Source organism: Maniola hyperantus, chromosome 3 (genome assembly GCF_902806685.2).
Source record: "Maniola hyperantus chromosome 3, iAphHyp1.2, whole genome shotgun sequence".
Lineage (NCBI taxonomy): Eukaryota > Metazoa > Arthropoda > Insecta > Lepidoptera > Nymphalidae > Maniola > Maniola hyperantus.
The window spans coordinates 13,523,662-13,539,644 of NC_048538.1; the positions used below are offsets into that span (position 1 = coordinate 13,523,662).

Below are 15,983 nucleotides of genomic sequence, written 5' to 3' on the forward strand. Positions count from 1 at the left end.
TGTAGTTTGGCAGATTTCCGTAAAAATACATAGTTTCAAAGTTACATGGGTTGAATTGAAAGATTCATAAGTAAATCTTTAAGAGGAGTAGTTCAGTAATAAAATTTTACATGAAGACGAATCAGCTGGATAGTTTTTATTATGCAAGTCATCAAAAAGAGCCAAATAGCAGCAATACATCTAACAAAAGAACACAATACGTTCATTCAGTACATTCGCTTAAAAATATTCATGTCCAACAAAGCGGATCCCGAAACAAAGGCATTCGCTGGCAGCACTTTTAAAGCCAGCCTGACTGGGAGCTCTCTCTTTGATTGCAATAATGCCTGTAATACTTGGCCACTGGGACACGTTGCTATCGCAGCACAGTTCTGAGTACAAAGCCGTAGTGCCATATCGGTGTATCGCAGTGTTTCTGGAATGGAACTTGGCAACGGAAGTGCCCTCCAGAGTCTAGGTGATGCATTTCGGCTGTTTTTTTTGATTGCATAGTTACACTTGACTGTTCTAATCTGATGCTTTGATAGCAAGAGATCAAATTTAGATTGAACTCATCATCTCGAAAAACGAACTAAGTATGTATGGATCTTTTGGATACTTTTTTTTTGTCTCGGACTCAATTCCTCAAAAGCCGTCAAAGAATTGCAGCGTCACTGCAAAAAACTAGAGCATTAATGATTATTCTTGCTCATGATTAGCTAAACCTTAAACTAAAGTGTAAAAAAATTAAAGCGAAGTTCTTTGGAAGCTTGCTTTTTGATTATATGTATACTAATTAGCTGATGCCCGCGACTTCTTTTCGAAGATTTTGTGCGTCTTTGTTACCTGTTATGTGCCAAAGCCACCATGATCCAACCTTCATAGTCGCTGATCGTAGTTCCCTGTTTTGGGAATATTGCGCAGATAAACTTTCAGCTTTTACACAATTTTCTTGCAACGAAGGTCTGGCCCTCACGGGCTCTAAGTCCATACCTACTTGTATGCCAACAAATCTTCATCGAAGATGTTAGCAGATGTGTGAAAATCTTTTACAGATAGCTAGCAAACAGTTTTGTAATTTGTAGCACAAGTAAAATCACAGATTCATTTGATACTAACTGGCCACCCTATCTCCACTTACAATCTCAAATGCTTGAATACTGACATGATGTGACCTATAAAACTTTTATTTTAAAAACTTTTGTAATGAACACGTTTAGCTAATCCACTTTATTTGGAGAGGCATTGAGCGTAAAGGCAATTTGTACTACACTTCCCTTAGTGAGAAGTTCGGAGCACGCTCTTGAGTTGATTGCTGTAACACTTAGCTTTTATGTCTTAAGTATGGTCTAACTTTGGTCTTAGTGTAACGCATTCATCATAAAGTTTAAGCTATCTTTGTATAATTGCAATTTTCAAAGTAATTGAGAGATCAATTTCCAAAACGAATGTATTTTTAGGGTTCCGTACCTTAAAAGACAAAAGGGAACCCTTATAGGATCACTGTGTTGTCTGTCTGTCAGTCTGTCTGTCTGTCGGTCTGTCAAGAAACCTACAGGGTACTCCCCGTAGACTTAGAATCATGAAATTTGGCAGGTAGGTAGGTCTTATAGCAGACATAAAGGAAAAATCTGAAAACCGTGAATTTAGGGTTACTTCACATTAAAAAAATTTAATTCTGGTCATTCACTAATAATTAGAATTTTCAATTTTCGAAGTCAGATAACTATATCAAGTATCATATGAAAGGACTTTACCTGTGGATTCTAAAACAGATTTTTATTTATTTTTATGCGGTTCACTAATGAATGACAAAAAACGTATGACAAATTATCAGTTCACCAAAAACTTTTGAAAAACTAATCAAATCACAAACGTCGTATACCGCAAACATATCATTTTACAAAAGATCATTTGACAAATATTCTATTCACAAATGTTTAACTTTCCAAATTTTTAAAAATTTATTATTTCACCAAATAATTTGTTTTTCAAATTCGCGATTTTACAAAATAATAGATGATAAATTTATTATTTGATAAAATAACTAATTAACAAAAAACATACAAAAAGTCTGTTTTGCATACATATGCAAACCCCTATGCAACGCATCAATAATATCATGGGGCTCCTTTTTTCTGGGTGCAAAAAAAAGAAATAACCCACGAAGGGGATGGCGGGGTCTGAGACCCTAACCTAACCGTTCCGAGTCGGAGTGGCCCAAGTCCCGAGCTCGCTTCGCTTGCTCTTGATGGTGGGAGCGGGGGTGGATGAGAGAGACCCCCCACCATAGTGGTGGTCTCTTCTCGTCGACCGGGGCCCGTCGACGGAGCCCCGCTTCGCGGGGCTCCTTTTTTCTGGGTGGTATAAAAAGAAATAACCCACGAAGGGGATGGCGGGGTCTTACAGACCCCGCCATCCCCTTCTAACCTAACCGTTCCGAGTCGGAGTGCCCCAAGTCCCGAGCTCGCTTCGCTCGCTCTTGACGGTGGGAGCGGGGGGGAGCAAAGAGACCCCCCACCATAGTGGTGGTCTCTTCTCGGCGACCGGGGCCCGTTGACGGAGCGGAGGAGGGGCTCCGTTTTTCTGGGTTGAAAGAGACCCCCCATTATAGTAAGCGGTCTCTTCCGTCGGCCCGGTCGACACATAAAAGATTTGAGTGAATTCTTAAAGTATTTATCAAACAGTTCATTTTATCAAACAATTCATTTTATCAAAAAAAAAGTGCGATATGTTGTTTTACTAATTAACACGATTAAAGAAATCAATTGTTTCTCAAATGATATTTTATGAAATAACAATTTGTCTGGTAATTTGTTTTATCAAATGAAGTATTTGTAGAAACATAAGTTTTATAACGATCATAAAACGATTCATAATTTTGCCAAAATTTGTTTGGGAAATGAAACTTTGTCATTTGTTTTTTGTCAATTGATCGGTCACCTTTTTATGCATCATAGTTTTTGAATTATCGTGCAAAATGTCGAAAAAATACCACTAGTATCCATCTACCCTCGGTGCGCGAGCTTGACTTGCACTTGGCCGGATTTTTTCCAATAATAAATCCATACTAATGTGAAAGTGTGTCTGTCTGTCTGTCTGTTAGCTTACATCCCGGGGAAGGACATAGGCTACTTTTTATCCCGGAAAATGAAAGAGTTCCCACGGGATCTTTAAAAACCTAAATCCACGCGACGAAGTCACGGGCATCCTCTAGTACTTCATAAATACTTAAATACTTAGTTTTCATGGATAATCTAAAACTGTATACTAAACATTTGATCGCATATAATGCACTTTGAATAATTTGTTCTGCAGCTCTCCATCTAACATATTGCGCCACAAATGCACATTGCATAACACAATATCAGAAACTAGAATAGTAATATTTCCCAGAGACCGAAATGCATCAGCCGAAGGGCACTTTCGCTGCCAAGTTCCGCCCCAGAAACGCTTTATACGATACTCCGATACTGTGGTATAACTGCTGCTCCGTACTCTGATCTATGCTGCGATAGTAATGTGTCCCAGCCGCCAAGTATTATAGGCTTTAATAAAATCAAAGAGTAAGGTTCCAGTAAATTTTGACGACCTCCCTGGGGAGTGGTGCAGCTGCCTGGAGCGCTATACTACCTTCTTTCCGTGGATAGAGTCTAAGTAAGGACGATATTTGACGACCTCCTTGGCGCAGTGGTAAGTGGTCTTATTAGTGGGAGGTCCCGGGTTCGATTCCCGGCAGGGGTTTGGAATTTTATAATTTCTAAATCTCTGGTCTGGTGGGAGGCTTCGGCCGTGGCTAGTTACCACCCTACCGGCAAAGCCGTGCCGCCAAGCGATTAAGCGTTACGGTACGATGCCGCGTAGAAACCAAAGGGATATGGGTTTAATAAAAACTGCCATACCCCTTCCAGGTTAGCCCAGTTCTATCTTAGACTGCATCATCAATTACCACCAGGTGAGACTAACTTGTACACCTGAATAAAATAAATTTAACCAAGTATTTTAATTATTTTTAAATTTCTGTACATCAAAAGGAAAAAGCAACCCTTATGGGATCACTTCGTTGTCTGTCTGCCAGTCGTGTCTGTAAAGACAAGGGGATCAAAACCTATAAGGTACCTCTCGATGACCTAGGATTATGAAATTTGGCAGGAAGGTAGGTCTAACACAAGTAAAGGAAAACATCCGAAAACCGAGAGTTTGTGGTTAGGTACATCATAAAAAAATGTGTTCACGAATAAATATTTGCTAAATCACACAAAAATGGCGCTTTCCGTCATTAGCTTGCACCAGTTGACGAGTACACTGTAGGCTAGGTGTTGGATCAAAAAGTGCTATTTCGTGTACTTATACATGATTACTAACATTATGATACCACAAAAAAAAACACGAAAAAAAGTAATCCTATTAGAGATTGCGAATGAGAGCATGCAACTGAGACTCATGGATTAGGTGCGAATTAGTATCTAAAAATACCTAATTTACATATCTAGTCTAATATTTATGCCTCACCTATAATTCCTATCAACAAACAAGCCGGAGGAGATAAGCAATTATGATGCACCTTACATTCACATATATTTTTTAATAAAAAACAAAATGATATACCAAAGAAAATCCTTTGTAAGTACAGTAAAAAAATGCCCTTAAAAGCCCCAGATACGCCCTTAAAATCAAAGGATAGGTACATACACATATTTATTGTTTGAGTAATTTTGAAAGCCGAGAACCCAGAACTTAGTTCACAGGGAAGAGTAACACAAGTACCCGTTACGCCCAATACTCACCAAACTTTGCTGTGAAAGTATCTCTCTATACAAATGTATATTTATAGATCTATACTACTGTATAAAGGTTGTTTCACACAAGCAAAAGCGGCCTGCAGCGAAGCGCCAAAGACTTTCATTGTCATTCAATACTTACTCTACTTTCATGATACAAGAGGATCTCCTCAGATAGCAGAAGCTGCCTTTCAGGCATGTCTTGCCTATTGGCTTATACCGATTGGCTTTTTTAAGAGTTTGCAGGATAAACGATATTTAAAAATATTTTCTACAGTACGCGGCAGAAAGTAATGTACATCGACCTTTAGAACGAGAAAGCAGATTTGTAAAGCGTTATCTCTGTCGTTGAGACCGACAAAACGTCATATAGGTATGAGTGACAGAGACAACGCTCTACAAAACCGAAACGAAATGTCATTCTAAAGGCCGATGTAGGTACATCACTTTCTACCTCGTGCTGTTCTTAGGTAAAACAGAGATAACTGTGACGTAATGTCGTTGGTCCTGCGATGATCTCTTTCCAGTCGTGTTAGATTGTCTTCCCATCGAGAGTAAGTAGGTACTAGTTCCCAACTAGAGAGTGCACAGAGTATGTTTCCTCATATTTTGTGTACTACATTTATACTACGTAGATATACACAAATAGTAAGGTTTGAGGGTCTCGAGAGTACAACGCGACATGAGCAGTCAAGTAGCTATAAATGACCAGTCAATGATAATCCAATTACGCTGCCAGCCGCTTCCATTATTTTGTATGGCATATGAATTGACCCTAAAGGCTCGCTTACACCTAATCCGTTATCGGCCGATCTTTACTCGGGCGTCGTCGGCCAAACTCGGCCGATCAAATCAAACGTATGTAAAAGAATGCGTGCGCGTACACTACTGCAACCGTCATCGCCCGTTAACTCCCGATGACGGCCGATCAACCGCCGAGTCCGAACTTGTTGGGATTTCTCGCCAGTCTGCCGGCGACTATAGAGCAAACTGCATGAGTTTGATTTAATTATTCCGTCTTTGTTCTGTTGTTGCGGTACGAATTTTCTAAAAGATACATTTCTTCGAAATCCTCCATTTTAAAAATGCGTCTGCACTCTGTTAAGCCGCACAGTCAACTACAGAACAGAAGACCGGCAACGTCCAATGTCGGCACGTGTGTAAGCACATGCACGTCCGAATTACTCGTCCGAGTAGTTCCGTCCGCCATCGGCCGACAAAGGCGGTTTTGGTGTACGCCTACCGTAAGGTTTCACTGGTGCTACATAAACGCTTCTCATTGTAATAAAGATAAATGTATTGTTTGGAGTTTCGGCCCTTTGCCGAGGGTTGTGACAGTGAATGTCGGTCTACTTGCGATTGTTCGTCCTTATCTCGTTATCATTCTGTCACAACTCAAAATTAAAGTGGGTTACGTGACTCGAGAATACGGTGCCTAAAGGTAAAATAAGGTAAAGATGGTATTTATTCGAATCACCCATCACCGGCCCACTACTGACCATGGCTCTCCTCTCAAAATGAATAGGACTTAGGCCATAGTCCGCCACGCTGGCCAAGTGCGGATTGGTAAACTTCACACACCTTTAAGATCATTATGGAGAAATCTCAAGCATGCACCGGTTTAATCACGATGTCCTTCGCCGATAATATTAAATGCACATAACTTCGAAAAGTTAGAGGTATATGCCTGGGATCGATCCCCCAACCTCCCGATTACGGTGGATGTCTTAACCAGTAAGCTATCACGGCTTTTTTAAACTTGAATGGTAGGTATATGCTGAAAATTTTAAAAGGTATCAGGATTTTTTTTTTGGAACGTCATCCAACTAAATAATATCCAAATACATTTATCAGAGGATTTATTTACCCAAAAACAAAATTGTCAACATGGATCAACTTTTACATTCAAAAAAAAAAGATTCCGACGAATTGAGAACCTCCTCCTTTTTTTGAAGTCGGTTAATAATACAAATTTTATCTGCGCCATCACTCTTATGAGTCTGTATGAGTGAGTTTCATACGTCAGTCTACTTTATACCTAGTCATAAAACCTCTCTCATAATGGCTTACTGTTTGTCTAAAAGGAGAGCCTCTTTTCATAGGGAAATTGTTTTCCGCTAAAAGAATGAACATACCGTACCTACTACAGATAACTTTTATGACATAGACATCCACTAAGAAAGTATCTTTTTAAATCAACCCCTCAGGGGATAAAATAGGTAGGTTTTGGATTAAAAAATTGCACAGAGCTTGGAAAACCAACATTATCTAGGGTTTACCGCGTGGAGGAAAAAGATAATACCACCCTTTCGAAATTCGTAGGTACTAGGTAGGCATGGTACGCGACAGGTCGAGATGGCGATCGGGGTGGGGACGCCCCGTACACCCACACAGCCCCCGCCCTAACCCGGTACGCGGGATAACACGGGTAACGTGGACGTGCAGGTGGTCGGGGTGTGCCCCCGCCTCATATCTTGATTGCCATCTCGACCTGGCTCGTACTAAACTTCAGTTGCTAGTTTGTCATCACTGTTAACAATTTTTTTTGTTCTCAGGCTGTAATAAAACGTACTACGGCGATATTGGCCGTACGTACGAGATGGAGCTTCATAGACCAAGGGAAGACCTGGTTCCGTACGTGTGCCTGCTTACGATCACAGCTGCTGGAGGCATACATGGCGATCTGGTTCAGGTGGGTGTATAGTCTTCCCCTTTTTTCTTCTTATCAAAAAACCAGCCAAGTAAGAGTCAGGCTCGCGCACCGAGGGTTCCGTACTACAGTCGAATTTTATCGTCATTTGTGAATTATTGTGCAATACGTCGAAAAAAATACGACTGTAGTACGGAACCCTCGTTACGCGAGCCTGATTCGCACTTGGCCGGTTTTATAGAGTTTATTTGAGGTATGTTTTTCTTTTTTAATCACGTGCGCTCTTGAATCCACTGCGTAGCCGTGACCTTTAAAAGTTTAGCGGAGAGCGTTTTAAAAAACGTATGAAAAATATTTTCTGCTTGTATTCAGTAACTCGGCGTTACCACTTTTATGCAGATTATGGAAAATGAAAAATTGTTTTTCGTCCCTATATTCCGACCCACTTGTAGAAAAGACTTTTTCTTACGGAAGGGGGAGAAATCCGTAAATAAAATAGGTATAGGGTATCTTTTGATACCTACCTGACTTACGGGAGATCGGGTTATGTAAGATTTTTATCCAAGAAAATATCTTTTGTAACCAAATATAATATATATTTGCAGCTAAAGAAAATTTCAAAGATGTCTTTCGTTTCTGACATCACATCGTTGTCTCAACAGACCGACGTCCACTGCTGGACATAGATTTGTTTAAGGGTTACCTAGACTTCATGATCTTGTGCCGCTTGTATGCGACTAATATGATATTATCTTTCCAGTAACATCGTATTATCTATTTGCTAAATGTGGTAAAAGATGCTGGAATGGCGACCTTGCACCAGAAAGCATAGCGTTGGAAGACCCCCCACTAGGTGGACGGATGATATCAGACGAATCGCAGAGAGCTGCTGGATACAGGCGGCGCAAGACCGTGTCGTGTGGAAGTCCCTACAAGAGACCTATGTCCAGCTATGGACGTCTATTGGTTGATGATGATGATAATGATGATGATGAAATGTGGCATATTTAAGAATAGGTACATAAGTGAAAGTATAGTTACTATCTCTTCCAAAGTAAGGCTGTCTATCAAGTTACCGACGTGAACTTTGTCTTTCTTAATTTAATTAGCTCCCCAATCTATTAAAAACAATGTAAGTAGGTAATAAAAGCACGTGATTAAAAATTCAATTATTTCTTACTCCACCGCAGAATTTCCACAGCGGCCATTTACAGACCCTTGTCAGGTGAAGCGAGCGTATTTTAATTTGAGACGCGTCTCCATTCAGAGCTATGATTACAGACCTTTCCAGCCCCTTTATACCTCACAATTATGAGGTCAACTCTCTAGTGTACAAATTTTTTTAAATTTTGTCACAGTTGTGGCTAAAGGCTATTTTACGCCAGAAGAACATAGTGCGACATTTGAGCATGCAACAATAATTTCAAATGTAGCAACAATAATTATTGTATTGTCGGCAGACTGTCGTACTATAATATACTAGCTGATGCCCGCCACTTCGTCCGCGTGGAATTAGGTTTTTAAAAATCCCGTGGGAACTCTTTGATTTTCCGGGACAAAAAGTAGCCTATGTCACTCTCCAGGGTATAATCTATCTCCATTCCCATCCAAATTCGTTCTGCCGTTTTTGCGTGATTGAGTAACAAACATCCAAACATCTAAACATCCAAACATTTACACTTTCACATTTATAATAGTAGTAGGATAATTCTCGGCAGAAAATAGACTGACACTGCTGACTCAATCAATAGGGCAATCGAGGTATGAGGCAGGGGGATGCCCCACACACCCGCACGCCATCCGCGCTCGCCCACACTGGCATTCCCTCCCCGATTGCCATCTCTATTTGTCGCGTACTATACCCTACACAAGTATTCGCAGAAAATTCCACCTAGAATAACACGGCTGCAATGTTTCTTTGACGGCAGTCCTTTACAACCTTTGTTAGGCGTACGAGGCATATTTTAAGTTCAACCACGTCTCTTTTCAGAGCTATGACAACATATCTTTTCAGCCATTTAAACCTTGCAATTATGAGGTCACTTCACTCGCATTTAACATTCAGTCATCACATGAATAGAAAAACATTTTCGAGTGTATAAATCCCGCAAATTCGTAATGCGCGTGGCCGCTATTTTAGTGCTGTCAGCACTAGACTGAAGTTTCGAGCTGATGGTATATTTTTATTTCGGCTGACGTTAAAATTACGTCATTTCGATGTTAATGAGACATGGTTTCAGCGCAATAGAAATTTGCGGGACTATACCACTTTTCCATAAATCACTCCTCATCACTACATGAGCGAGACCAATAATTAATCTACCTAAGTATATTATAAATATGCTACATACTACTACAACACTGAACATTATCATTAAAATGACGATAAAAATTAACGTTCCATTGTCTTTAAGATTTCGAAGGTTATATATTTTGTGTCTCTTGAAAAATTAGATGACCGTCATTATCTTCTTGAATAATAAAATTAATTATCGGTTTAGTAAGAAAAGGTATCTACCTACCTAATGAAATCTGTTCCGGTACCAACTTACATGGCTCAAACTTGATTCAAAAATATCATCATATCAGTAGTGGAGCATCTTCACGTACCTACCTAGTGTACATAAACGAGAAAACTCTTTTTCGATTCATCAGCATCATCATCATCAGCCTGTGGACATCCACTGTTGGACATAGGCCTTCCCTAAAGAGCGCCACCTCACCCGGCCCTCAGCCTTCCTCATCCAGCCATTTTTCGATTTTAGTCGAAAAAATTTAGATTTTCGTGGAACAAGCCAATTTTCCTAATATAATATCCCAAGTACTTAACATTTAAAAAACGTTTTACAGGGAACCGGGCATATTTTAATTTCGTCCGCGACTCCGTTCAAAGCTGTGACAACAGTCCTATTCAAACCCTTAAATCTCGCAATTACGAGGTCACTCCAGTCGGGTTTAACATTCAGACCTTTGTATGAAAAACGGAGGTCATTGTCGCGAATTTTCGGGCGAGTTTTATTAATTTGCAACTTTAGACAGATAATACCCTCACGGCTTTATCATTTAAGTTATAGGAGGTTATTGTATTTTGATGAAAATCAGGAGTGGTACTTGGAAAGAAAAACTACTAGGTAGCAGCAATTTTTTTTAAAGAATATTATAAAGGGGAAAGGGGAATATTAGTCAGCAATTTGGCTAAAATTGCTGACTAATATTCCCCTTTCCCCTCCAATTAAGCGTAAAGCTTATGCTAGGAATAGGAACGACAATAGTGCAACGGGTGGGATTTGAACCGGCGACCTTTCGGTTTTTAGTCCGCTCCTATAACCGTTGAGCTATCGAGGCTATTAAATATAGTTAAAGACCTGAAGAGTGATAGGTATAGGCTACTTTTTTATCCCGGAACGACAAGGAGTTCCCAAGGGATTTTTTAAAACCTAAATCCAAGCAGAGGAAGTCGTGGGTATCTAGTATAAATTTAAAAATTATGACCATTCACCGCACCTTTATGATTACATCACAATAAAACAGCCTACATTGGTTTCCAGATTTTACCCTACCATATTTCAGCCCAATCATCCTCACCCACCCTTTCCGTAGATGTTTTATTAGCCATGACTATTATATTTATTATAGGGTATTTTACATAGAATATACCGAACGTTATAAACTGCTTTTGGACCCAACGATTAATTTGAATAAAAGGCCTGTATACAAAATATACCTACAGCAATATACGAGATGGGTAAAGGGTGAAATAATAAAACACCGACACCCGATAGCTCATTAAAGTCCAAAGATAATAAATATCCCTTTGATACATCGTGTAATTTTACATCAAAAGGACATTACCTACCTATATTTAGGACACTCCGTAGGTATGTAGGTGTTGCAATAACCTTCATGTTTACGTAGAAAATATGTATATCATACTAGCTGCCCTGGTGAACTTCGTTCCGCCTCAGTCCCTTCAAATTTTTTAAATTTTTCTCTCCGTAAGAACCATCCTCGTACTTCAAGGAATATTATAAAAAAAGAATTAGCGAAATCGGTTCAGCTGTTCTCGAGATTTGCGATCAGCAACACATTTAGCGATTCATTTTTATGTAGAAAAATATTGAAAGTGTAAAATCGTATCCAGGCTCCTCGATGAAATGATAGACATACATAATCCATTTAGTATAACGTCTATTTCTCTCGAACACTAAATTAGTAATTGGTCATGATTTTATTTCGTTTACTTCTATAGCATATTTCGATTATTCACTTTATTAGGTAAGTTCGTGAAACGGCCGTAGACCGATATCAAAAATGCGTCAACACTGAGTCACTGACGGAACATGACTGGTGGTCCATACCGCCAAATTAGGATTAGGATTAAAACAAAATTATAACCCACATTTTCCAAACGAAACCTGTAATGTTAACAAAACTTAATAATTTATACTTATCGTGTGCACAGACATAATAATTTAAGAATACTATGTAGTTCCAACGAAGAGCGTTTAGGTACGCTATGCGATGCCTTAGTTTCTACTTCATTAGTCATTCCCATTTAATTCCCACCGGGTCATTTGTTAAAACGTCGCCCTTTAATTTGCATGTAATTAAAGAGAGCCCTCCATTACTTATCGAAGTTTCTTTGTTAATGCTTTCTTTCGGAAATACGAGTCTTTAAATTGCTCTCTTGGTGCGGTAAAAGCTTAATAGAAACATGCAAAAAGTTTGCATGTTTGCAATGCCTACATGAATAATAATAATTAATCAATATCAATACTTATAATAAAACTGTATACCTATAATAAAACTGTAACAGGTCAAATTCTGTACATTAAAGATATTTTGAAAATTTTTTTTCGAGGGCACTCTATAATCCCCAAAACTGTAATTTTTTTCATTTTTGTCTGTCTGTCTGTCTGTCTATCTGTCTGTCTGTCTGTCTGTCTGTCTGTCCGTCTGTCTGTCTGTATCACGGCCGCGCATCACGCTGAAACTACTGAATGGATTCCAATGAAACTTGGTACGATTTGAGGTCATACTATGAGGAAGAATATAGGATACTTTTTATCCCGAAATTCAGCATGGTTCCCGTAGGAGAGGGGATGAAAGTTAAAATATATACCGAGTTGTAATTCATTAACGCGTAGTCCGATTTCATTCATTCTTTTTTTGTTAGAAAGGGGATATTTTAAAAATTGTTCCGTAAATATTTCAAGGTCATTGGTTTTTAACCGACTGTCAAAAAGGAGGTGGTTCTTTTTTCTACATCGATTTTTTCGAGGTTTCTGGACCGATTTGTAAATATTTTTTTTAAATCAACAAAAAAAGTTTTCGTGGTGGTCACATAAAAATTCTGGATTCAACTCCTTAATCCTGATGCTGCAGGGTTACTGCCCGCCTGAGTTATCAAGATTCAGGAAGTGTTCATAGTGAATTCATATTGTAGGTACCAAGCAACGACTTTATTCTCAGACTTCAAGTCTCAACTCCTCAACCCTGATGATGTAGGGTACAGCACTCCTAAACTATAATGTTTCAGGAACTGCGGATGATGCAAAATTATTTTAGGTACCAAGCATAGGCTACGTCATTGAACTTCGGATCCTAACTCCTCAATCCTGATGCTGCAAAGTACTGAAGTCCTAAATCGTGGGGATTTTAGAATTTCTGATAGTGAATTGATATTAAAAAAAAAAATTGAATCGACTGTCAGGCGGAACGCAGTTGGCCGGGTCAGCTAGTGTTTAATAAATAGCGTCATTAGCTGCCAGACTCCATGCAGATTTTTTTAACCTTGACCACAATCACACCTGATGGAAAGTAATGATGTGGCCTAAGATGGAACGGGTCTACCTAAAATATGCCTATTCACTCTTGTTCTAAAGATACCAGTAGGTCGATTTCGTAAAACCTGCATCATCATTATTAGAAAGAAAGAAAGAAAGAAAAAAAAACGTTTATTTACATAACTGTGCCACACATCACATCTTAAAGCTAAGAGCTATTACAATCTCAATTGTTGTGATTGGCTGAATTTATGCGATTCTTGTTGCAGCAATGCATTGTAGCCAATAGGAAGCGGGCGTCAACCAATCAGAGGTGATTGCGATCGTGACATTGTAGCTGTCATTCTACCGCGATCGAGCAGCTGGATTGCAGTTGGTAGGAAAGAGATTAGATAGTAAGTAATTTAGAGAGCTTACTCGTCGAGCAAGTTTATACATCGTTTAGCAATGCTTGACGAGCAAGTGTCATTTAGAGTATGTAGCATATCAATGTTTGTAATAAATTATACCTATGTATGTACTCATAAACAGCGGTAATAGCATAGTGGTCAAGACGTCAGCCTCTTATTCGGAGGGTTGGGGGTTCGAGCCCGAGCATCTCTAACTGCAATTAAATATCACTTGTTTGGACGGTGGAGGAAAACCTGCATTGCCTGAGAGCTCTCCATAATGTTGTGATAGCGTTGTGAAGTCTCTAAATTAATGCAGTAATGTTTGAGTATGTATCATCATCATCATCATAGTATCATCATCTTTGCCAAACGATATACCTCTAAGGCGACATATAGGACTCTCGTAGAGATTTTCACGCTCCACGGTTTCGTGCTACTTTGATTTACATATAGCCGTAGTACATTGCTCTGTCGTTGAACCTTTGTATGTCATCAGTTCCCTTATTATAAATGCGAAAGTGTGTTTGTTTGTTGGTTTGTCCTTCAATCACGTCACAACGGTGCTACGGATTGACGTAATTTTTTGCATGGGTAATTGGGTATAGATAAAGACCTGGAAAGTGACATAGACTACTTTTTATCCCGAAAATTCAAAGAATTCCTACGTGATTTAAAAAAACCTAATTACACGCGGACGAAGTCGTGGGCATCAGTTAGTACATAATATCATATCCTTGCGTGCTACCGCGGCTTTCTACGACGAAAATTTCATCCAACAAATATCTAATATCCCAATTTCGACTTCAACAAAATGTTCCCAGTTTCAATTTCACCCGTTTCATTAACTAATGACCCCCTCAAAGGCGCCACTCCACACAACGGGGCATTAGTGATTACACATTACGTAATGCTGAGCCTGCGCTTCTCTAAAACAGGTCAACCGTGCCTTCCGGTGACCGGAGAAGTAAAATGTTTTTCATGCACAAACAAATCCTGCGGCAAATGTATTTTTTTTATTTAGCTTAACTACACAACGTTTAAGCGTAATTTTATACGGGGGAAAATATGTGCGCTACGAGTACATTTTTCCCCGAATTAAACTTACGTAACTAACAATGTAGGATTTTTTCTAAAATATTTATTAGGTATAAAAAAGGTCTTGTTGTAAAAATTATATGCCAAATCTAGCTCTTGCTTAAATTCTTTATCATAAAATATCTCGTTTATGTAAATGAACTACAAAATATGCAAGCATGAGAACTTCAAATCGCTAAGTTAGTTACTTAACACTTGCTATTGAGAAGTCAAATAAAGTCTATATGAATTTCCATATATTATACTAATAAGTACTTACCTACCTGTAAGCAGCACTTTTTGAGATTAAAGCTTTTAAATAGATGCAGCAGACTAACTTAAACTTACTCTGAAGTGATGATTGCGACATTGTTGACTTTTTATGGAAATATGAGCATAAGTTACAGATTTTATGCTGTAACTTATGTCAGGTTTATTTATTATTTTCAAGTAATAAAGTATAGTCGTCGACGCTAAAGTTTTCACTGCAGTCTGAACTATCTGTTTGTCTTCTGAAAGTTCTGAAGGTAAACATTTCTAAAACTTATCGTATACAAGACAATGCTGGCACGAACTTCAGTCTCATCAGAATTTGTTTTTTTCTTGCTTAGTGAGCTTAGTTTTAACCTTTTTACTTTCTTACCTCCTTTTCTATCAGAAGGTTGGTCAATATCTGTGCTCTCTCGGTCGTTTGAAACTATTTAGTTATGCAATTAGCAGGTTAAAATCCATCATATTCTTTGTCAACTAATAGACGTCGGACGTGGACACAGGCCTCTTGTAGGGCCTTCAACACGCAACTGTGCCCTCCGCCGCTTGAATCCAGCGACTTCTTGCGACTCGTTTGAAGTCGTCTATGCACCTAGTGCAGTGTCTTTCAATTCTGCGCTTTCCAGTGTGAGATCACCATTATGTGACCAGTCTATTACCACTTCAGCTTTACAAACCGTAGAGCTATGTTGGTTATTACGGTTATTCTACGGATCTCCTCATTCCTGATTTGATCACGTACTCCAAGCATAGCTTTCTCCATCACCCGCTCAGAGACTCTGAGCTATTTTATGAGGCCCATTAGTGTAGCGATTATGTCCCGGATCCATATATTTGTCATCACGGGTAAACGCATACACGGGTTAAATTAATTAGTCCCAACCTTTTCACGGGCTGAAAAGGATGGTATTCAGTTCCTTAAAATAATGTAGCGATACTAGTATACCTATTTCATATTTCATGCCAATATTTTCATAAAAATTTGGTCCATATCATATTGCTTATGATGCATAGGTTAATCTTAATAAACATTTACGACAAGATGTTATAA

General features: G+C 38.9%; 1 protein-coding gene across 2 annotated transcripts in view; it reads left to right on the plus strand.

Moving 5' to 3' along the window:
- LOC117996187 (uncharacterized) overlaps nt 1–15,983 on the plus strand; it is a 149,553-nt gene that overhangs the window by 94,121 nt on the left and 39,449 nt on the right. For both annotated transcript variants that reach the window (XM_069509405.1, XM_034984212.2), the window contains exon 3: nt 7,316–7,452. In XM_069509405.1, coding sequence (XP_069365506.1) covers nt 7,316–7,452 — 137 coding nt within the window. The remainder of the gene's footprint in view (nt 1–7,315; nt 7,453–15,983) is intronic.